We start from the raw sequence: 24,122 nt of genomic DNA, 5'->3' as shown, positions 1-24,122 counted from the left end.
AAGGTAGGTGAAATGAGGACCCAGTTTGTGGGGGCAATGAGCTGACTTTGTATAAATATACAAAAATATGAAGGCTATTGCTTAACGCATTGTAAGCCGCCCTGAGTCTCTGGAGAAGGGCGGCATATAAATCAAAATCAATAAATCAACAATAAATCAATGTGATTCCCCTTTTGCAAGCAGCAGTCAATAGGGAAGCTGGATTCATTTAACAACCATGTGACTTCCTTAACAACTGAGGCAAGAAAAATTGTAAACTGTGGCAAACTCGCTTAACAAATGTTTCACGGAGCCACATAAATTTTGCGGCTCAAATGTGGTCGTTAAGTCAAGGACTACCTGTCTCACTGGCCAGCATGGAGGAGAACAGCTGAGCTTTTTTAATGGAAAGTAGAGGAGAGTTACAAGCAGATAATAGAGTGGTAACATTACACTGAACCTGATCTCTTTCCAAACGTCATTCCGAGAATCTTTAAAACTCTTTGTGGTTTTGGACCAGAAGATCTGCAAAAACTACCGGCCCTAACTCACTGATACATATCTTCAAAGATGCTCCTTCCCCCTGGATATCTTCTGCTACCTGAGTCGGAAAATGAGCAAAACGCTCATTTTCATGGCACCGACCCATATTTTGCATTTGGAAATATGCAACTTTCTGGCAGAGTTCCTCTGATGCACATCGTAATAATTCCTGTGCTAAGAAAAGATCTTTTTTTGAAGGTCCCCTGAAACTCTCCTTCTATGAGAATCTAGTGGTGGGTTGCCCCCAGTTCGGTCAAACCGGCGGGAGGCTCCGCCCACTGAACCGGATGTCATCAGGAAGCTTCTGCGCATGCGCAGAAGAGAGTGTGCGTGGGAGACCGAAGCGAGCGCGCCGCCCCTTTGAGAACCGGTAGTAAAAGTAAGTAGAACCCACCCCTCTATGAGACCATCTATAAACCTGGTGCCCTTATTATATGGTTCGGATGTCTTAATTCCTTTCAGAATTGTAGTTCTGATCTGTCCCAGTCTGAGAATGGTCTGCGGTAAAAGTTAAATCTCTGTAGTAACACTCAAAAAATAAATTAGGATGTATTACTATTATTTATTAGGGACATGGTGGCTCAGTGGCTAAGACACTGAGCTTGTCGATTGAAAGGTCGGCAGTTCAGCGGTTTGAATCCCTAGTGCCGCGTAATGGGGTGAGTTCCCGTTACTTGTCCCAGCTTCTGCTAACCTAGCTATTCGAAAGGACGTGAAAAAATGCAAGTAGGAAAATAGGGACCACCTTTGGTGGGAAGGCGTTCCGTGCGCCTTTGGCGTTTAGTCATGCCGGCCACATGACCATGGAGACGTCTTCGGACAGCGCTGGCTCTTCAGCTTTGAAACGGAGATGAGCACTGCCCCCTAGAGTCAGGAACAACTAGCACATATTGTGCGAGGGGAACCTTTACCTTTAGTATTATTTATTAGCGGTGATAGCATGGTTTTATTACTGCTTCCCTTACTGTCCCGTCCTAAGTAGGTGTCCTTGGATAAAGATGCTCTACTTGAAACCTCACCAGAGCAAAGAGGAAGAGAAGAATCCGTTCATTTCTCCAAATGGTGCTCACCAGAATTAAAAAAAAACAAACAAGCAAACAAAAAACCCAGATATCATATCACGTATTATGGTATCTAATCCAAAAAACGCCTATTCATAATTTATTTAAGCATGCCACAGATATGACCCAACTTCTCTGTGGCCACGAATTCTTTCTTGATAGCTTGGGCTTCAATCCTCATCTTCTTTTAATGACCCCATAATCCCCTTGCGGGGTGGAGTCGGGGCAACTTAGTGGAGCTGAGTGTTTACTGGCCGGATGCCCTTCCTGTTGCCAATGTGGAGTTTTGTTCGGCAGATATATTCTCATCGTGCCCAGAGAGAGAAATATCTGCCTCTACCTAGGATCGAACTCTCAGCCTCCTGATGGTGAGGTGAGAACTCCACCTCTAGGCCATCGCACCACTCATGGCTTGGGCTTCAATGATTGTGTTTACTTCACTGAGCCAAACGTATTCCTTTCTGCCTTCCTTTAACAAAATCAATAATGAACCTCTCTCCCCGTCACCCGTGTCCCACTCTTCGGACGCACTCGTGTTTCATGATGGTCAGCTGAGGCAGATTCTGGTCAGGAACCTGGAAGCTCATGCGGGCGCAGATGTCCTTATAGTCTTGATTGCGCTGCTCAAAGTTCTCCACGTGGGCAGCCAGGTGGGAGTTGACGATGCAGAAGCTGGTATTGTGGAAGACGAATCTGACGGCCACACCACCCTTGTTGCCCTGCAGGAAGCCGGACAGAAGGAAGGAAAGAAGGAAGAGCAGAAGGAAAGTGTCTGTTGTGACCCCGACTTCCGAGCCTGTCCTAACAGAGGAAGAGGACTCAGAAGGTGATGGGGAGGAACTGACAAGGCCTCCCTCTCCAGGACCTTCCTCTCTGGCAATGCCTCAGGTTCCATCCAAAGGCCAGGAGGAACAGCCTGGGATGTGCCAGGAGGAAGGCATTTTGGAGCACTCATTGATAGAGAGTGATACTGATGAATCTTGGCTTGATCCCAGGCAGCGTCGGAGGGAGAAGTGTGCGCAGCAAAGGAAGAAGCACGGGAGGACCATGGATTGAGCTGAGTCACTGAGCCACGCCCCACAAGGGATAAAAGGGGGCATGATTGCTCGGCAGGCTTTGTGACGGACAAACGTTTAAACTCTAAAGAATCACATCGTGAATCCTGCACTTCGGCTCAGATATATTTTGGACTAATCTCTTGTGGATAATTTGTCGCTCTGGAAACGGACTGCAGATAAGGCCTCTCCTGCTTTTTGGGAGTGAAAACGGTCTTGGCAGGCATTCGGCAGTTTGCTGCCAAAACCTTGGTCTGCCAAGTATTCTAATCTGTTTACCTAATAAAATACTGGCAGGTGTGCTTGGTATTACGTTTGCCTGTGTGAGGAGGGGGGACAGAACAGTGTCTGGTTGGAGGGCGACGAGGAGACAACCTGGGGATCCCGACGCCGGGGGGGCGGGGGGCGCCACTTACCATCTTGCCCATGATCCCGGTGCCAACCGTTTCTGCCACCACATCTTTGATGGAGTCGATCTGCTCCTTCCTGGCGAAGATCAGCAACATCATGCCAACCAGGCGCACCAGCTGCACCTGCAAGATTGGAGATCTTAGAATGGCTGTCCTGCTCTCCATACCGGCCCTGATTCTAGGGAGCTCCTCCGGCCTGCTTGCAACGGGATGAGGGAATTGGGACTTACTTTCCTGTACTTGGCTTTGTGGTGCAAAGCCTTCTCCACGGCCGCCAGCCACTCTTGCTCTTTGTTGGAGTCGAAGTAGAAGAAGGCTTCTGTGCTCAGGTCCAGCTCCTGGAACCTGGAGGGGAGAATTCAGCAGATGCTGAGCATGGCCTCAAAACTCCGACAGTCAGCTTATCATCAGCCATCCTCAGCTTGGTGGCACAGTGGTTAGAATGCAGTGTTGCAGGCTAACTCTGCATCCCCACTGCCAGCAGTTCGATCCTAACCGGCTCAAAGTTGGCTCAGCTTTCTATTCTTCCGAGGTGGGTAAAATGAGGACCTAGATTGTTGGAGACAATAGGCTGGCTCTGTAAATTGCTTAGAAAGGGCTGTAAAGCACTGTGAAGCAGTATATAAGTCTAAATGCTATTGCTACTTTCCTTCCTTCCTTCCCTTCCTTTCCTTCCTTCCCTTCCCTCCCCTCCCAGTGGTTAAAATGCAGCGTTGCAGGCTAATTCTCCCCACCGCCAGCAGTTCGATCTTGACCGGCTCAAGGTTGACTCAGCCTTCCATCCTTCCGAGGTCGGTCAAATGAGAACCCAGATTGTTGAGGGCAATAGGCTGGCTCGGTAAATTGCTCAGAGAGGGCTGTAAAAGCACTATGAGGAGGTATATAAGTCTAAGTGCTATTGCTATTAGGAGCCCTGGTGGTGCAGTGGTTAGAATGCATTATTGCAGGCTGACTCTGCCCACTGCCAGGAGTTCGAATCTCACCAGGCTCAAAATTGGCTCAACCTTCCATCCTTCCGAGGGGGGGGTAAAATGAGGACCCAGATTGTTAGAGGGCAATAGGCTGACTCTGTAAACCGCTTAGAGAGGGCTGTAAAGCGGTAGGTAAGTCTAAGTGCTATTGTTATTGATGCAGTCACCTCCAAAGCTAGTTGCTGCTGTTGCTACTGTTCTTTGAAGAAGAATCCTTATTGCAGTCACGTTAGTCTAATACTGTCTATCTGTCCATCCATCCACCCATCCTTTCCCCAGGGAGCTCAAGACAATATATTGAATGTTTATAAACCTGGTTATTGCTTCCCTTCCCCTTTGCCTCCCCTCCCCTTCCCTCCCAGAGGTAAGCGGCCTCTTACCAACCTTTTGCTTCTGGGTTAACATTTAAGAACGCTAGGACAAAATCCCGGGAATTATTTTTCTCTCTGTGCCAAATTTAAAGCTAATGATTCCTATGAACAGAAGTGGAGCGAATAAAGTCTCGGTTAAAAAAGAAACAAAACAAGGAACAAGAAACCAGAAACAGAACTGGCTGTTGTGGTCTGCCAGCAGCCTGCGGAGCTGGCAGCGGAGTCGGACAGCGATGAGGCTGAGGAAGAACATGGGCCAGTCCTGGAGGCTGGGAGAAGGCCCGGATGAGGGCTCTGTGTCGGAGGCAGAGAAGGGGCCAGGGCCATCGGGGGGTGATGTGCGGACTCCGTAGCCTCCAGAGGCTGACAGCAGAGAGGCAGAGGAACAGGAGGAGCCTGTTCCTAGTGCACATATGAGAAGAGCTGCCAGAAGGCAGGAGCAGATAAAGCAAAGAGGACGACTCGGGAGTAGGGCCAAAAAATGATTGGCCCCTCCCATAAGGTTTAAAAGACCAGCAACGGCTCTTGGGCTCTTTGCCGGAAAACAACGTTGAGAGATTTGCTTCTTGTTTCACTGTATTCATTTCTTGTCAGTGTCTTCTGCTTCTGAACTTTCGCCAAGAAAAGCCTTTGGCAGTTTGCCTGATTATCCCAAGGTCGGTGATAAACTGAGGAATGGTGTTTTGAAGAATTTGCTTTCATTTAGTTTGGACGACGCTGAGAATGAGTTAATTCTCAGCTGTTCTAATAAAGTCTGTCTGGTTTTTGAATGGTTTGCGTTTAATACTAACTACTTGGGCCTGGGTCACAACAGTGGCGTGGTGGCAAAAGAGAAAGCGAGAATGGTCTTAATAAGGCTCTGGTCCCTCTGGGGATCTCACCCTATGCAGTATATGTCTGGAGGCTCCGGGTCCGAGATCAGCCAAGGCTCCAAACCCCCGTCTGGCGATTGTCCGTTGACATTCCACGTCCCTATAAAAAACCTGCAACATAGAGAAGGAAGCGGAGTGGTTGAGGGCAGGGCAAAGCCCTAGAGGTCAGAGATCATGACCCCAAAAGCAATGAAAAGAAGTTTCCTCAAAAGCGAAAAGGCAAGCTAGATTAATAGCAGTAGTGGGTTCCACTTACCTTCGCTACCGGTTCGGAACTGTGAGCGCACACGTGAGCGCTTCTGCACATGTGCAGATTCTCCGTGATGACCTCCGGGCGGGTGGGCGGAGCCTCCCGTCACCGCCACTACCGGTTTGTCCGAACAGGAGCAAACCGCTAGAAACCCACCGCTGATTAGTAGCATCACAGACATGAAGCTGGCACCTCTGGACTCACACAATCAAAAAGTACAGGTAGTCTCTGACTTACAACGGTTCATTTAGTGACCGTTCAAAGTTACAACGGCACTGAAAAAAGGGACTTGGGACCGTTTTTCACAGTTATGACCTCTGCAGCGTCCCCGCGATCATGGGATCAAAATGTGGGCGCTTGGCAACTGGTTCACACTTATGATTGTTTCAGCGTCCCACAGGTCACATGATCCCCTTTTGCGACCTTCTGACAAGCAAAGTCAAACGGGGATGCCGGATTCACTTAACAACCAGGTTAGTAACCTTATCAAGGGCAGTGATTCGCTTAACAACTGGGGCAAGAACGGCCATAAAATGCGGCAAAACTCACTTATCAAATTTCTCGCTTAACAACAGAATATTTGGGGCGTCATTGCGGTCGTAAATCGAGGACTGTATTTATCTGCCAAAGACTCCAGGCCTAGGAATTAAAAGTTGTGGGAACTTTATCACTGGGAGCTTTCAAGAAGAGAATGGACTGCCATCTGTCAGAAGTGGTGTAGGGCAGTGATGGCGAACCTTTTTCTCGTCGTGTGCCAAAAACGCATGTGTGCCGGCACCCATAATGCAATGCGCCTCCCCCCCGCATGCGTGCACGACCCCCCACGCTCCCCACGGCCCCCCGTTTTTGCCTAGCAAGCCTCCCTGCAGCCTCCTGGGCCCAAAAACGGGCTGTGGGGGGGGGGGCGTGCCGCACCCCCTGCATTTCCCCCAGCTCCCCGTGCATGCGGGAGATGCACATGAATGCACGTGTGTGTGATGTGTGCATGCGTGGGCCAGTCGTAGGTTGCCCCCGGTTCGCACCGGTTTTATAGGTAGTAAAACCGGCAGGAGGCTCCGCCCACTGACCCCGACGTCATCAAAACGCTTCTGCGCTTGCGCAGAAGAGCACGCGGCCCCATTGCAAACCGGTAGTAAAGGTAAGTAGAACCCACCCCTGGCATGGGCGCCCCGCCCCCCAGCACCCTAAAAATCAGCTGGCTGGCGGGAGGCGCGCGTGCATGCGTGGTGGAGCTGAGCTGCGGGTCAGCTCGCGTGACTGCAAAGACGGCGCTATGTGCCAGCTGTGGCAGGCGGTGCCATAGGTTTGCCATCATGGGTATAGGGTCTCCTGCAAGGGTGGGAGGTGGGGTTGGACTAGATGACCTACAAGATCCCTTCTGGCTCTGTTAATCTGTTATCTGAATTAAGCTTCTTGGGTGGGTGGGGGAGTGTTTGTGTCTCAGTCATGCTCCCACCCTCCCATCTTTTCTTAGAAACAGACCGGCAACGTTGGAAGCCGAAGAGGCCCATTTCTCTTAAGGTAAACCTCCGAGGTCTCTTTGCACAGCCCTCACCTGAAGTTCCGGATGTTGACGTATTCTTTCTCCCGCTTAAGGACGAAATGCTTGATGAGCCCTTCCCTCTGCCCGGATTGCGTCTGGGTGGACGGCGCGAAGAAGGTGCGCATGGTGTTGCTGCCTTTGGGAGGGTCCTTGTTGGTGCTCTCCTTCTCGCGGGGGTATCTAAAGGAAGGAGACGAGGCGTGGAGTCAAAGCTGGCCTCTGCAATTCAACCCAGGACGCCCATCTCTTGAGACTGACTTACGACCGGCTGGGAGGCTGGGGTGGGGGTGGGGGCTCTCGGCGGGCACTCATCTGCTGGTTCTGCAAGTTCCTTTTCTTCTCCAGGCTGATGGCGCTGAAATTATCCTCGAACCCCAGAAGGCCTGAAGACAAAAGGGGGAAAAAAACCCAAAACTTTCAAATTGGCCTTCAGAAGGCTTCCAGGAAATTCAACAACAGAATGGAAGAAATAAGGCTAACGAAGGTAACGGATTAACAGAGTTGGAAGGGACCTTGTTAGGTCAACTAGTCCCAACCCCCCGCCTAAGCAGGAGACCCTACACCATTTCTGACAAATGGCAGTCTTGAAAGCCTCCAGTGATGAAGCTCCCATAACTTCTGAAGGCAACTTCTGTTCCATGGGTTGATTGTTCTCACTGTCAGAAAGTTCCTCCTCGTTTCCAGGTTGAATCTCTCCTTGATCAGTTCCCATCCATTATTCCTTGTCTGGCCTTTGGGTGCTTTGGAAAATAGATTGACCCCCTCTTCCCTGTGGCAGCCCCTCAAATATTGCAACACTGCTATCATGTCTCCCCTAATCCTTCTCTTCATTAGACTAGCCATGCCCAGTTCCTGTAATCGTTCTTCGTATGTTTTAGTTTCCGGTCCCTTAATCATAATCTTAATCTTAATCTTACTCATTTTATATTCACATTTTATATGTATGTTATTTTAACTGTTCACCGCCCTGAGTCCTTCGGGAGAAGGGTGGAATAGAAATTGAATAAATAAATAAATAAATCAGAGGTTGCTCTTCTTTGCACTTTTTCTAGCGTCTCAACATCTTTTTTATAGTGTGGTGACCAAAACTGGATGCAGTACTCTAGGTGTGGTCTTACAAAGACCACACTTAAGAGTTTCTTAAGAATTTAACACTTAAGAGTTCCTTAAGAGTTTGTTTCTAAATTTATTTTATTATATAAAATATAAAATACAAAAAAAGAAAGAAAAAAAGAAATTAAGGGAGGGAAAGGGAACGAGAAAAGGGGGTGTGAGATACAAGGGGGAAGAGAAAAAAGAAAGAAAAGAAAAGGAGGCATTGACTTCCAACTCTTCCTAGCTCAGTCCAAGATAAACACGCTCCAGCCTCAATTTTTTGCTTTTACACATTAATATATAACTAGCCATTTCTATACACCAAATCTTTCTAATCAACATAATCAAGATCAAAGTTTCATTTTTTTTTTCCTTCACAAGCAAGCACAAATTCCAGAAGTGATATCCAAATAAGAACGTATTTTCCTCTTTAAATCAAGTAATCAAGTTAACCATTCCTGCGAAATCCTCAATATGCTGGAAGTGTGGAGAGACCGTTGGGAATTACTACCACATGTGGTGGGAATGCCCAAAGGGGCAAAAATATTGGAATTTAATCAATAATTGGCTGGAAGAAATTTTGTCAACAAATATAGAAGTCAAACCAGAATTTTTCTTATTGGGAATTATAGAAAGAAAATATAAGAAAGATACAAACTATTTATTACTGCATATACTCACAGCAGCACTGATAGCCTTCGCTCAAAAATGGAAAGAGAAAGGTATTCCAACTGAAGAGGAAATATTACTGAAAATCTTTAACTGCGCAGAAATGGAGAGACTCACTTTGGAACTCAAGGATAAAAGCGAAACTAAGTACTACAAAATCTGGGAACAATTTTATGATTGGATAGATAACAAGAGGGCAGCCAAGACAAATGTACAGTGTTAGAATAAAAATATAGATGTTATTATAGATAAATGTATGTTTAGAGAGGAATAAATATATATAAATAAGGGAAAATTATTAACTAAATAATTAGTTAATAAACTATATGTTTATATGAGTATTGCAAAGTGACGGAAGATCACTTGGAACCAGTGATGTCATATCTATGTCCAATGTTTTTTAATTTTGTACTATTAATAAAAAACATTTTTTTAAAAATTAACCATTCCTGCTTTATCTTCCTTGCTATGGGGAAATAACGTGTTATTTCTATTTGCACTTAGTAATCTTTATAAACTGTCATCATTTTATAAAGGTGATTTCCTATTCCCCTATTCCAGCACCACTGTCATCTGATAACTTCCTTCTGGGTGCGGCCCAGATTTTTCAAGACTTCAATTTCCACTCCCAGAATTCTCAGCATGCCCTTGATAATGGGGGGAATTCTGGGAGTTGACTCTCGGACTGTTCCAAGGAGGCTCTGGAAACACAAGGCCACCTCTCTTCCACAACAATACACAAACATACAATAGATACAAATTCAAGGTAAACTGCTCCAAACTCGATTGCAGAAAATACGACTTCAGCAACAGAGTGGTCAATGCCTGGAATGCACTACCTGACTCTGTGGTTTCTTCCCCAAACCCCCAAAACTTTAACCTTAGACTGTCTACTGTTGACCTTACCCCATTCCTAAGAGGTCTATAAGGGGCGTGCATAAGCGCACCAGTGTGCCTACCGTCCCTGTCCTAATGTCCCCCTTTATTCATATCCATTTCATGTATTAATAACCATGTTTATACCTATATCTGTTCTCTAATACATGCTTGACAAAATAAATAAATAAAAACAAATAAATTTCTGCATTCAAAACATAGAATAGAATAGAATTCTTTATTGGCCAAGTGTGATTGGACACACAAGGAATTTGTCTTTGGTGCCTATGCTCTCGGTGTACATAAAAGAAAAGATACATTCGTCAAGAATCACAAGGTACAACACTTAACGATAGTCATAGGGAACAAATAAGCAATCAAATCCTATTAGAAAACAGTCAATATAAATCGTAAGGATACAGCAACAAGGATACAGTCATACAGTCATAAGTGGGAGGAGATGGGTGATAGGAACGATAAGATGATTAATTGTACCCAGTTTCCCCAAAAATAAGACATCCCCTGATAATAAGCCCAATCAGGCTTTTGAGCGCATGCGCTAAAATAAGCCTCCCCCCGAAAATAAGCCCTACTTGAAAATATTTAAATGCAGAGCTGGAAATCAGGTAAGACAGCAAGAGGAGCCCCATCTTGCTCCATGTGCCCCAAAATAATAAGACCTTCCCGAAAATAAGGCCAAGCGCTTATTTCGGGGTTCAAAAAAATATAAGACAGGGTCTTATTTTCGGGGAAACGTGGTAATGCAGATTAATATTTGCTAAATGAACTTGCACAGGGGGAAACGTGCAAGACAGGTAGACCTTTACCTGCAGGAAGAGGCTCAACGGGCCCCGAGAGGCCTTTCACTTGGTGCCAGGAGGCATGGTCCGCCAATTCAGGGAAAGGGGCTTTGGATGACGCTGGAAGAAAAGAGACACCTGTGTCACCTCCAGCTCTGCTCATCGGCTAACTTAAGGTTTCATTAATGACATCACAAGGAAGTGGAAGGATCACCTTTCTGAACTCGTAGCACCTCGGCAAGGAACTCCAAGCATTGCTCCTCATCGGCTATGTCAAACAGACGCTCCGCGGTCCGATCACCCTGGAGACGGATTTTGCAACCAGCTTTGGAGTCAAACACAAGAAAAGCACATGTTCAGGAAACAGGCGTCGACGCCGATAAGTCCGAGAACGGACGTTAGCCGAGTCGCAATTTACTTTAAAAGGATAGAATCGGGGGGGGAGGGGGAGGGAAGATTGTTAAAAGACAGCGAAGGAAGAGGAAAAGGCCACAGCAGCAGTTTTTTGGGGGGGAAGCAACCGACTTTGCTCAAAATCGGAGCGGCTTTTGGGAATTGGGGCTGCCTCTTGAAGATCAGAACTGCACCCAGGAGCAGGATATGCTCTGATCCGTTGCTCTGGAATACGCATTACTGTGGAAAAAAAAAAACTATACCGCGATTAGACTTTGAACCCGCTGCACCTAAACTGCCTTGACCTGGAAATCCAAACATATATCGTATATTATGCTAAACGAAAGAAGAAAGCAACGTTGAAGAGGAAACGTGTGTACAATAAGGATGTCTAGCTTTCATTGAAAAAAAAAAAAGTTGTGGAAGATCCTGAATGGAGCATCTGAATTAGGTACATTTTGGGATAGGCGTCTATGGCCTACTTGAGTGAAAAGACTCAGATATCCACGAGAGAGATCCATCTTCTCAAAAGGAAGCTCTTGAGACCCAGTAGTGATAAAGGCATCAGGCTAGAAACTAGGAGATTGGGAGTTGTAGTTCCATTTTAGGCATGAAAAACCAGCTTGGGTGACTTTGAGGAAATCACCCAAAGGGGACTATGAATTCCTGTCCTACCTTCAGTATGAAAGCTGGTTGGGTGACTTTGAGCCAACTACCATCTCTCGGCTCAACAAACCTCACTGGTTTGTTGTGGGGAAAATAGGAGGAGGAAGGAGTGTGAGGTATGTTCCTTGCCTTGAGTTGTTTATAAAAATAAGGGTTGGATATAAACCAGTCACTAAATCATGGCACAGCCATTAAGACGTTGGACTGAGTCACTCTCTTTCAACCCATTTAATCTAGAAAGTACTCTTTACGTGATTTTGAACAAAGGAATGGAAGATACAAATCTAATGAAGAACCAAATGGGGAAGGGAGGGAGGGAAGGAAGGAAGGAGAGAAGAGACAAGGGAGTGAGTGAGTGAGTGAGTGAGTGAGTGAGTGAAGGAAGGAAGGAAGGAAGGAAGGAAGGAAGGAAGGAAGGAGAGACGAGACAAAGGAGTGAGGGAAGGAAGGAAGGAAGGAGAAAAGAGACAAGGGAGTGAGGGAAGGAAGGAAGGAAGGAAAGAAGAGATAAGGGAGTGAAGGAAGGAAGAAGAGAAGAGACAAGGGAGTGAATGAGTGAGGAAGAAAGGAAAGAAGGAAGGAAGGAAGAGATGAGGAAGGAAGGAAGAAGAGACAAAGGAGTGAGGGAAGGAAGGAAGAAGAGAAGAGATACGGGAATAAGTGAATGAGTAAGGAAGGAAAGAAGAAAGGAAAGAAGAGATGAGGAAGGAAGGAAGGAGGGAAGGAAGGAAAGAAGAGACGAGGAAGGAAGGAAGGAAGGAAGGAAGGAAGGAAGGAAGGAAGGAAGGAAGGAGAGTCAAATAATTTCTGGTCAAGAATGAAACAATCCTTTTGCCTAAGTTCATAGTTTAAATTAACCAGTAAAATCTCAAACTTGCTTTACCTTCCCCATTAGTACAATCCAGAAACTATGCTTATCAGCTCTGCAATAAATCAATATACAGAATACTCTTTGAACCAGGGTTTAATAGCTTGCCTTGCTCGCTCCCCCCCCCCCAAGAGATAAGCAGAAGGGCTGCTTGTTCGTTTAACTGTCATCTTATTAACTGTCATGTACGATAATACACACGTGACCTTCGAAAGCACTTACATTTGCTTAATGACTAATTCCAAAGAACGTCTTTTTTTTAAAAAAAAAAACAAACAAAGAAGGGGAGGGAGGGAGGGAAAAATGAGATTTTTCTGCATCAAATAATGCCAAATATTATTTAAGAAAGTCAAATGAGGTTAGTGCTTGACATATAAGGAAAGGTATGCGCAAAACAGGTCTGGAGAGATTTAATCTATTGTCCTCCCTTCCTAGCTGCTTGCAGACTAACACGATCCTTTCAAACAAAAAAAAAAAAAAAAATGCAATATGCATTGGCTCAGATGCTTCTCTGAAGGTTGGTGAGCTTAAATTTATTTATTTATTTATCTGAGATTGCCCTACCCCCACCCCAAAGCAGCAAAATGAGTTCTGCAAGGCTTGAGGCTCCTTTCGGGCCCTTAAATTCTCAAAATCCCTTCCCCTGCCGCGGTCCATAGGATGCCTTTTTTTTTTAAAAAAAAAAACACACTCTGGCTTTCAAGGGAAAGGAATCGTTTTAGAGCTCCACAGCAAGAGCAAGATAAGACACCCATCTCCACCCCCAACCAAAATTTGCAATTTTATCAGTTTCCGCCGCGCCGACGCCTGAGTGAAAGAGACTTGCGGAGGCATGCAAACTAAAACAGAAGCTATTTATTATCTGCAATATACACTTGAAAAAAAACAAAACAAACCTGGACATCAAGCTTCGCTGCCTGCCCTTTTCCATGCCAAGGTCAAAATAACAACGACAACAATAACCAAAAACCACGAGGCTTCTCTTCTTCTTTGGTAACAGAATGGAGGAGAAGACTTTTGAGAAGACAGAAATCCAGAGTTCCTTGCTTCATTCAGCTGGGTTGGCCATTCTGCAAGAGTTTTTGGGCATGACTAGCTAGAGCAGGGGTCAGCAACCTGCGGCTCTGGAGCCGCATGTGGCTCTTTCGTCCCTCTGCTCCCTGTCGCTCAAAAATATGCATCACAACTGCCAATGTGCATAACTCACTGACGCGCAATTTATTAAGCTTTTCGACCCCTGATAGGCCAACCATGGATAAATCCAAGAAAAGTTTCAGAAGAAAACATAATCTTTAATTCAACTATGTAGGCTAGTTTTGTGGCCGCTCAGGAAATAGTCAGGCACGGGAAGGGTTTTTGTGGCTCCCGGTGTTTTCTTTTCTGTGGGAAACGGATCCAAATGGCTCTCTTGAGTGTTTAAGGTTGCAGACCCCTGAGTTAGAGAGAGAGGAGATTGAGGACTGTCTACGAAGATTCTCAGTCATCCAAGATCTGGTTGTCCCAAAGGTGCTTTATTTTTTCAAGAAGAGGCTGGACTTTCTGGTTTTTCTTCGAAGACGTTTCGCTTCTCATCCCAGAAGCTTCTTCAGCTCTGGCTGGATGGTGGGGTTCCTGCCCTCAGAGCCGAAGAAGCTTCTCGGATGAGAAGCGAAACATCTTCGACAGAAAAACAAGAAAGTCCAGTTGCCTCCTGAAAAAAAAAAAAAAAAACACTTTTGGGAGATTGAGGATTATTACACCGGGAGTTGGCTAAGCCTGCATAGATAAATATCTCTCTGGAATTCCGAGTTTACACTTGCAGGCGTCTTCAGAAGCAACCACAGTTTTGAGATTTTATATATTTTTATCCTGCCTTTGTTGTTTTTATAAATAACTCCAGGCACCAAACGGACCTAATGTTCTTTCCTCTTCCTATTTTCCCCACAACTCTCTGCGGTGAGTTGGGCTGAGAGAGAGGGACTGGCCCAAAGTCACCCAATGGCTTTCATGCCTAGGACAGGATTAGAACTCACAGTCATCTGGTGACTGGCCCATAGTCACCCAGCTGGCTTTCATGCCTAGGACAGGATTAGAACTCACAGTCTCCTGGTGATTGGCCCAAAGTCACCCAGCTGGCTTTCATGCCTAGGACAGGACTAGAACTCACAGTCTCCTGGTGATTGGCCCATAGTCACCCAGCTGGCTTTCATGCCTAGGACAGGACTAGAACTCACAGTCTCCTGGTGATTGGCCCATAGTCACCCAGCTGGCTTTCATGCCTAGGACAGGACTAGAACTCACAGTCACTTGGTGACTGGCCCATAGTCACCCAGCTGGCTTTCATGCCTAGGACTAGAACTCACAATCTCCTGGTAATTGGCTCAAAGTCACCCAGCTGGCTTTCATGCCTAGGACTAGAACTCACAATCTCCTGGTAATTGGCTCAAAGTCACCCAGCTGGCTTTCATGCCTAGGACTAGAACTCACAATCTCCTGGTAATTGGCTCAAAGTCACCCAGCTGGCTTTCATGCCTAGGACTAGAACTCACAGTCTCCTGGTGATTGGCTCAAAGTCACCCAGCTGGCTTTCATGCCTAGGACTAGAACTCACAGTCTCCTGGTGATTGGCTCAAAGTCACCTAGCTGGCTTTCATGCCTAGGACAGGACTAGAACTCACAGTTTCCTGGTAATTGGCCCATAGTCATCCAGCTGGCTTTCATGCCTAGGACAGGATTAGAACTCACAGTCACCTGGTGACTGGCCCATAGTCACCCAGCTGGCTTTCATGCCTAGGACAGGACTAGAACTCACAGTCTCCTGGTGATTGGCCCAAAGTCACCCAGCTGGCTTTCATGCCTAGGACAGGACTAGAACTCACAGTCTCCTGGTGATTGGCCCAAAGTCACCCAGCTGGCTTTCATGCCTAGGACTAGAACTCACAATCTCCTGGTAATTGGCTCAAAGTCACCCAGCTGGCTTTCATGCCTAGGACAGGATTAGAACTCACAGTCTCCTGGTGATTGGCCCAAAGTCACCCAGCTGGCTTTCATGCCTAGGACAGGACTAGAACTCACAGTCACTTGGTGACTGGCCCATAGTCACCCAGCTGGCTTTCATGCCTAGGACTAGAACTCACAATCTCCTGGTAATTGGCTCAAAGTCACCCAGCTGGCTTTCATGCCTAGGACTAGAACTCACAGTCTCCTGGTGATTGGCTCAAAGTCACCCAGCTGGCTTTCATGCCTAGGACTAGAACTCACAGTCTCCTGGTAATTGGCTCAAAGTCCTCCAGCTGGCTTTCATGCCTAGGACAGGATTAGAACTCACAGTCTCCTGGTGATTGGCCCAAAGTCACCCAGCTGGCTTTCATGCCTAGGACTAGAACTCACAATCTCCTGGTAATTGGCTCAAAGTCCTCCAGCTGGCTTTCATGCCTAGGACAGGATTAGAACTCACAGTCTCCTGGTGATTGGCCCATAGTCACCCAGCTGGCTTTCATGCCTAGGACTAGAACTCACAATCTCCTGGTAATTGGCTCAAAGTCCTCCAGCTGGCTTTCATGCCTAGGACAGGATTAGAACTCACAGTCTCCTGGTGATTGGCCCAAAGTCACCCAGCTGGCTTTCATGCCTAGGACAGGACTAGAACTCACAGTCACTTGGTGACTGGCCCATAGTCACCCAGCTGGCTTTCATGCCTAGGACTAGAACTCACAATCTCCTGGTAATTGGCTCAAAGTCACCCAGCTGGCTTTCATGCCTAGGACTAGAACTCACAGTCTCCTGGTGATTGGCTCAAAGTCACCCAGCTGGCTTTCATGCCTAGGACTAGAACTCACAGTCTCCTGGTGATTGGCTCAAAGTCACCTAGCTGGCTTTCATGCCTAGGACAGGACTAGAACTCACAGTTTCCTGGTAATTGGCCCATAGTCACCCAGCTGGCTTTCATGCCTAGGACAGGATTAGAACTCACAGTCACCTGGTGACTGGCCCATAGTCACCCAGCTGGCTTTCATGCCTAGGACAGGACTAGAACTCACAGTCACCTGGTGATTGGCCCAAAGTCACCCAGCTGGCTTTCATGCCTAGGACAGGACTAGAACTCACAGTCTCCTGGTGATTGGCCCAAAGTCACCCAGCTGGCTTTCATGCCTAGGACAGGACTAGAACTCACAGTCTCCTGGTGATTGGCCCAAAGTCACCCAGCTGGCTTTCATGCCTAGGACAGGACTAGAACTCACAGTCTCCTGGTGATTGGCCCAAAGTCACCCAGCTGGCTTTCATGCCTAGGACAGGACTAGAACTCACAGTCACTTGGTGACTGGCCCATAGTCACCCAGCTGGCTTTCATGCCTAGGACTAGAACTCACAATCTCCTGGTAATTGGCTCAAAGTCACCCAGCTGGCTTTCATGCCTAGGACTAGAACTCACAATCTCCTGGTAATTGGCTCAAAGTCACCCAGCTGGCTTTCATGCCTAGGACTAGAACTCACAGTCTCCTGGTGATTGGCTCAAAGTCACCTAGCTGGCTTTCATGCCTAGGACAGGACTAGAACTCACAGTCACCTGGTGATTGGCCTAGATTCAGCAGCCAGTTTCATGCCCAAAATGAGACTAGAAATCACAGTCTCCTGGTTTCTAGGCCAGTGCCTTAACTACTATACCAAACTGGCTGGCAGGCTGTGACGAAGAATAAACCTGAGAAGCTACTAATCGAGGTAAGAAGGTCAGTTATAGTAGGCCTCCGAAAGGGCCAACCATTTCATCCACTTCATTCTTTCATCTCTCTCTAAACAAGAAGAGGCAATCAGACCCCCACACATCCTCAAGTCATTCTTTTATCTCCCGAGACACCCAAAGATTGCATTTGCCAAATTTACTGGAAAAAATGCTGATTTCAGCAGAGAGATTTGCTTTCCTTTTTTTTTTTTTTGCAGGAGTGAACAAGATGCAAAAATTTGGATTAAAGCTTATTTGGACCCCCCTGCACAAAAAACCCCCAAAAGAGTGCATAAACGCTGTCCGCCCACCCCCCAAAAAAGGAGGGGAACTTGGTTTGGAAATACTGCCCCCCTGGCATCAATGTACCATCACCAAGAGTCTCTTGAAGGTCAACGTTTTTTTTTAGAAAAAGGAAAATCATTTGTCAGCCTCCATAAATTTTTCTAACTCTGTTCTACATCATCCTTGAAAATGTACCCTTTACAGATTCCATCGCTCCGAATTTTCTGCGGTGTTTTTTTTAAATTAAAATTTTTATTAAATATACAATTTAAAAACATTAGACTTGGTGCGACTTGTCCGGTGCATACTTTTCTAACACTTTTTCTTTCGTGTATATTACAATATAACATCATGCATATTCCATATATACTTTTTGTACATTCAATCACCCTCCAGCTACATACATATTCCCTTCGTATCTATTCAAATCCAATTCATTCCTATCTAATATTTCTTATATCATTTTATTTATTTTTCTCCCCTTTTCTTAACTTCGTTTCTAATTCTCTATCCCTACATTCCTCTTTTTCTCTAGCCATTTTAAAATGTATTCCAGTTGACATAGAATTCCGATTCACCTTTATCTTCGAGCTCCATTGTTAACCTGTCCATTTCTGCACAGGTCAATATTTTGTTGTATTTCTGCCTCCTGTGGGTTCACTCTGCATTTCCAATTTTATGCGAATATCAACCTCGCTGCCGTTAATATGTGTACCATAAGATATATTTCTTCTTTTTTGTAATTATCCCTTACTATACCCAGAAGGAAGAGTTCTGGCCTTGGTGGCGCAGCGGACTAAAGTGCTGTTAAGTAGCACTTAGCTGCCAGCTGCCTGCAATTACTGTGAGTTCAAATCTCATCAGGCTCAAGATTGACTCGGCCTTCCATCCTTCCGAGGTAGGTAAAATGAGGACCTGGATTGTGAGGGCAATAAGCTGACTTTGTATATAAAAGAACACCGCTTGGGGGGAGGGCGAAAGCCCTACTAAGCAGGTATGTACAAAAGTATGAAGGCTATTGCTTAACGCATTGTAAGCCGCCCTGAGTCTCCGGAGAAGGGCGGCATATAAATCGAACCAATAAATAAATAAATAAACAAACAAACAAATAAACAAACAAACAAATAAATAAATGAATGAATGAATAAATAAATAAATGAGCCTTGGTAGTACAGTGGTCTAAAGCACCCTGTTATTAAGACCAGCTGCCTGCAATTACTGCAGGTTCGAATCCCGCCAGGCTCAAGGTTGGCTCAGCCTTCCATCCTTTCTAAGGTAGGTGAATTGAGGACCCAGATTGTGGGGGCAATAAGATGACTTTGTATAAATATACAAAAGGATGAAGGCTATTGCTTAACGCATTGTAAGTCGCCCTGAGTCTCCGGAGAAGGGTGGCATATAAATCAAATTAAAAATAAATAAATAAATAAATAAATAAATAAATAAATAAATAAATAAATAAATAAATAAATAAATATCAGTCTGGTTTAACATCTCTTCTAGACACTGTTTTATTTGGAGCCAAAAGTCTTTGGCTTTTGGGTAACATTTCTGACCCCACTCCCCCCGAGTTCTGATCTTATGTAGTTTGTGATACCAGCATTCTGGAATACCTTTCTTTTTTTCAGAAAAAAACATTAGCATACTCTCTTCATTCTCTCCGTGACTGAAAGTAAACAGTATATCTACGTAATCACGCCGGACAGCTGCTTCCTGGTTTCACCCCATCCCTTGCTGAATTTTATAGCGTACTTTTGGTTTTTCTCTATAGTACCAGACAAGAGCAATAGAACATATCCTTTATATATTAACACTTTGGACACTGCACTGTTCAACATGGAAATGGAATATGTGATATAAAACAATAAAAAAAAATATTTAAAAAGAAAAGAAAAGAACAATGACCGAAAATTCCAGTTCCGGCCGCCTTTCCTAGAAAACCTCTACCCCAGACAGCAGCAGAAGGCACAAAAGAGAGAAGAGCAGGACAGTGAGTCAAGTGGGAAAGACAAGCGTGTCAGCCTTTCACAGAAGTCTATTTCCGACACCCTTTCTGAGGAAAAAAGACTCACAATTTGTGGCTATGTCGATCAGCAAAGTTTCTTCAGCCTCTGGAAGGAAGGGAAAACAACAACCAAGAATCAGAAAACTTGCCAAACTTGCAAAGACAGAATGGGAATTTTTTTTTTCCCCACTTGGGCTAACTAAAGGGGAGAAACTCAAGTGGTTGGGGGACCACACTGGATAAAAAAAAAATGTGAAGACATTCTGTCAAGTGATAACTTTTTTTAAAAAAAAAGAATTCATTATAGGATTTAATTCAGTGACAATGCAATGTGTAAAGATTTTTTTTTTTTTTTTTGCTTTCCTTTACTTAATATCTGTTTAGAACAGGGGTCTCCAACCTTGGCCACTTTAAGACCTGTGGACTTCAACTCCCAGAATTCCTCAGCCAGCTTTGCTTTGCCAGCTTTGCTGGCTGAGGAATTCTGGGAGTTGAAGTCCACAGGTCTTAAAATGGCCAAGGTAAGAGATTCCTGGGCTAGCCTATTTTCAATTGCTAAATCTTTACTGTAGATTTAGTACAAAAATAAAATAAAATTGGACCTTCGTAGTAAATGTTCTGCATTACATTCTATGGATAAAATCAGTCAAATCTGTTCCAATCAAATGAAATAGTTTTAACCGAATCTGCAAGAGCTGTAACCAATGAATGCATTATCTGTTCTAAGATGCCTTGTAAAACTTTTTTTTAAATTTTTCTTTTAATACAAACAGGTGTCATATGACTATTTAAACATAACCATACCCAGAACACACACTGTTTGATGAAAATTGAATGTTATATAAATAAATAAAACAAATAAAACATGGGGAAAAAAAATCTGGAAGACTGCCATCATGTCAACCCTAGTCCTTGTTATTGCACGAAATATCTGTACCCAGACCGCACACAGTTTAATGAAAGAGGAAATCAAGTGGTAAGACTTTTAATCCTGGTTTGCAAGAGCTCAGCGCCTGGATTGTGTTTTACAGGTGATACGGAGTCAGTTTCGTTTACAAAAACACCAAGGCCATCACTAAATGTCTGCAGAGATTCTCATTCATCCAGGTCATGGCTGTCCCAAAGGTGCTTTTTTCAAGAGGCAACCGGACTTTCTGGTTTTTCTTTGAAGATGTTTCGCTTCTCATCTAAGAAGCTTCTTCAGCTCTTTTTCTTTGAAGAGGTTTTGCTTCTCATCCAAGAAGCTCCTTCAGCTTTTTCTTTGAAGAGGTTTTGCTTCTCATCCAAGCTTTTTCAGCTCTTTTTCTTTGAAGACGTTTTGCTTTTCATCCAAGAAGCTTTTTCAGCTTTTTTTCTTTGAAGACATTTTGCTTCTCATCCAAGCTTCTTCACCTCTTTTTCTTTGAAGACATTTTGCTTCTCATCCAAGAAGCTCCTTCAACTCTTTTTCTTTGAAGAAGTTTCGCTTTTCATCCAAGAAGCTCCCTCAGCTCTAAAGAAGCTTCTTGGATGAGCAGCAAAACTTCTTCAAAGAAAAAACTAGAAAGTCCAGTTGCCTCCTGAAAAAGCATCTTTGAAACCAGGGCTATCAGTTCATTAATCAAGCAAGGGGATTCCCTGCTCTGTTTCCACTGGCACAGGATTTATGGTTGCACGAAAACTCCCAACCAGCATCTCTGGTTGCTAGGGTCCAGATTCTGTTTGTGGTTTTGATTTTGACACTAACCTTTCCTGGCTTGCAGGAAACCATGAGTCATCAAACCAGAAAGAAAACAAGACTTTGAATACCTTGCACACATTTAAAACGGCTGTTGACTGGAATGTGTTCTTGAAGAGGGGGGTCTGTCCCCTGGGAGCTTATAACCAACCTGCAATTTAAAAAAAAAAAAGTGATAATTTAAGAGGCACAGGAAGGAAACGGAGCAAGCATTCTTCGTTTTGCCCTTCCAGGCAAAAATACTACACGTGGGATGATTCACACACACACAGACACACACACAAATGGGAATGGCATTACAGCATTTGTCCAAACACAAGAGACTACAGACCCCTCACATCCTGGACATAAATTGTTTCAACTTCTATCCTTAAAACCAGGCTATATGGCACTGCACACCAGAAAACTAGACACAAGGACAGTTTTTTCCCGAATGCCATCATTCTGCTAAACAACTAATTCCCACAACACTGTCAAATAATTTACTATGTCTGTATTACTATTATTCCTCTTCCTTACTAGTATCTATCTCTTCCCACTTATGACTATAACCATGTTGCTTGTATCTTTCAATTTATATTGTTTTTATTTGTCTCCTGGTACGATTTGATAGTTTATTAGTAACCTTGACTATCACTAAGTGTTGCATCTTATTATTCTCGATGAATGTATTTTATTCTCCTTTTGTACACTGAGAGCATATACACCAAAGACAAATTCCTTGTGTGTCCAATCACACTTGACCAATAAAGAATTCTATTCTATTGTATTCTATTCTATTGTATTCTATTGTATTCTATTCTATTCTATTCTATTGTATTCTATTGTATTGTATTGTATTCTATTCTATTCTATTATTCTATTGTATTCTATTGTATTCTATTGTATTCTATTGTATTCTATTCTACACAATGATTTTCTATAGTGCAAATGGGAGCTAAATGCTGGCTGGGGAATTCTGGGAATTGAAGTCCACACATCTTAAAAGCTGCTAAGGTTGGAAATACTGCCATAGGCTAACAAGTGCAAGGATCTGTGTACAGATTTGTAAGCAGCGGCGACAGAAATGCTCACACTTCACTGGGGACTTACTCATATTCTCCGCCACGTTGGACCAGGCTCAACTCACACGGCATTTGCTGACCTGCATTCACCTCCACGCCCTGAAGACCAGCTAAGGAAAAAGGAAGAGCAAAAAAAGCAAGGGAGGGTAGTTTTTTCCTCAAAGGCCGGCAATTTCCAACCGGCAGAGTCTTCCTTATTGTGTTCTGTTCTCTCTCCAACTTATTCAACCTCTGAAAGAGGATAAACCTCAGCGCCTTGTCATGCCAGCTTCCTCCCCCCTAACCCTCTCTCTCCCTGTGCAAGCTCCTTAAGGGAGAGCAAGAGAGGTACAAGCCAAAACATTTGACCTGGAAAAAAAAAAGCAGTTTTATACTTTAGCAAGAATGACCAGAAAGTGGTTGAAAAAAACACACCATCATCTGTTCTGAAAGCAGTGTGGTTATGGGGGAACCAAACACATGGCTAAGACACCGAGCTTGTTGATCAGAAAGGTTGGCAATTCGGCGGTTCGAATCCCTAGTACAGGTCTCCTGCGTGAGCAGGGGGTTGGACTGCATGACCTCCAAGGTCCCTTCCAACTCTGTTACCGTTATATTTGTTTCCGACTTCTATGCTTTAAACTAAGACCTGCTGTGTGCTAATATACCAGCAGAGGAACCATTTTTTTCCTGTATTAAATCCAGTTCATTTTCCAACAGCAATCCCAGCCAGGTGTTTCTGAGAAATTCATTTACCTGCAGGGAAAAAAAATAAAGCTTTCTCGACCAACTGCCTACGGCATCTGAGAGTATAGAAACGAAACTGCTGAATATGAAGATGCGTTCTGCTGCTCACATACTTTGGGGATTGTGGTTTGGGGAAAATGGACTAGAAAAAAGTAGATGATAGATAGATGGTAGGTAGGTAGATATAGATACCAGTAGATATATGGATAGCTAGGTAGCTAGATGACAGATAGATTGATACATAGATGATAGATCGATAGATAGATGATAGACAGATATAGAGATAGACAAACAGACAGAAATAGGTAGATAAATAGTTCGATAGACGACAGATAGATCAATAGAGATGACAGACAGAGATATAGATGATAGTTCGATAGACATATAGAAATATAGATATAGATGATAGATCGATAGATGATAGAGAGACAAAGAGAAATAGGTAGATAGTTTGATAGATTAGATAGATCAATAGAGATGACAGAGATAGATATAGATGATAGATCGAAAGATGATAGACATATAGACAGATAGAAATATATAGATGATAGATCGATATATAATAGACATAGCTAGATATAGACAGAAATAGAGATATAGAGATATAGATCGATCAATACATACATAGATAGATACAAACAGACTAGATGGGCTGAGGAAAGTACAAGAAAGGGAAGACATCAGATGAAAGAACTGGGGAGGATCAGAAAAATCCTAGAATCTCCTTGAAAGATACACATTATTTCTAGAGATCTAAAGGGATCCAGATGCTGATAAACATCTTTCTATACATTCACCAGACCGACAGCCTGACTAGATAACCCTTTGATTCGGTACCCGACCCTGTACTATGATGAGAACCAGCCTTTTAAAAACCGGGCGGAAAACATGAAAGTTCTTAGCGGCAGAGCCATCCATTGCAAGGATTCCCACCCCGCTCCATGGCCTCCCGGGATCAGCAGCAGAAACAAGCACACCGCAAAGCACCGTTTGCATCTCAATTAGCCTGCTGGAAGGAGGAAGAGAACAACAGGAACCTGGCAAAGGTTTTGCATGCTCTTGAGCTGCTCCTCGGCAAGCAAATTTGGGCCTGGGAAGGTGATTCTGGCACCCTTACCCTAGCCTTAATGCCAAGGGGGTTCAGACGCTGGCAGGTCCTTCCTGGACAGGCCACCCCAGCTGGCCTGGGGGAAAAAAAAGGAAC

The 24,122-nt window shown here is 44.5% G+C and overlaps 1 protein-coding gene across 1 annotated transcript in view; it reads right to left on the bottom strand.

The window, feature by feature from the left end:
* The window catches only part of OCRL (OCRL inositol polyphosphate-5-phosphatase), a 35,646-nt gene extending 12,492 nt beyond the window's left edge, over positions 1-23,154 (bottom strand). Inside the window, 13 exon segments of the mRNA XM_070952169.1 lie at positions 2,115-2,302; positions 3,055-3,171; positions 3,279-3,393; positions 5,272-5,373; positions 7,068-7,235; positions 7,318-7,438; positions 10,523-10,615; positions 10,710-10,820; positions 19,479-19,517; positions 21,200-21,279; positions 22,221-22,302; positions 22,607-22,652; positions 22,655-23,154. Of these exon segments, the coding sequence (XP_070808270.1) occupies positions 2,115-2,302; positions 3,055-3,171; positions 3,279-3,393; positions 5,272-5,373; positions 7,068-7,235; positions 7,318-7,438; positions 10,523-10,615; positions 10,710-10,820; positions 19,479-19,517; positions 21,200-21,279; positions 22,221-22,302; positions 22,607-22,652; positions 22,655-22,750 (1,358 nt within the window). The 5' untranslated portion in view covers positions 22,751-23,154.
* Between the last annotated feature and the right edge of the window lie 968 nt (positions 23,155-24,122).

The sequence above is a fragment of the Pituophis catenifer genome, unplaced genomic scaffold (assembly GCF_029215685.1).
Source record: "Pituophis catenifer annectens isolate HBS135680 unplaced genomic scaffold, rPitCat1.0.hap2 SCAF_11, whole genome shotgun sequence".
Taxonomy (NCBI): Eukaryota; Metazoa; Chordata; class Lepidosauria; order Squamata; family Colubridae; genus Pituophis; species Pituophis catenifer.
Note: the sequence above shows the minus strand (reverse complement) of the source record. Positions and strands in the feature narration are given on the sequence as shown.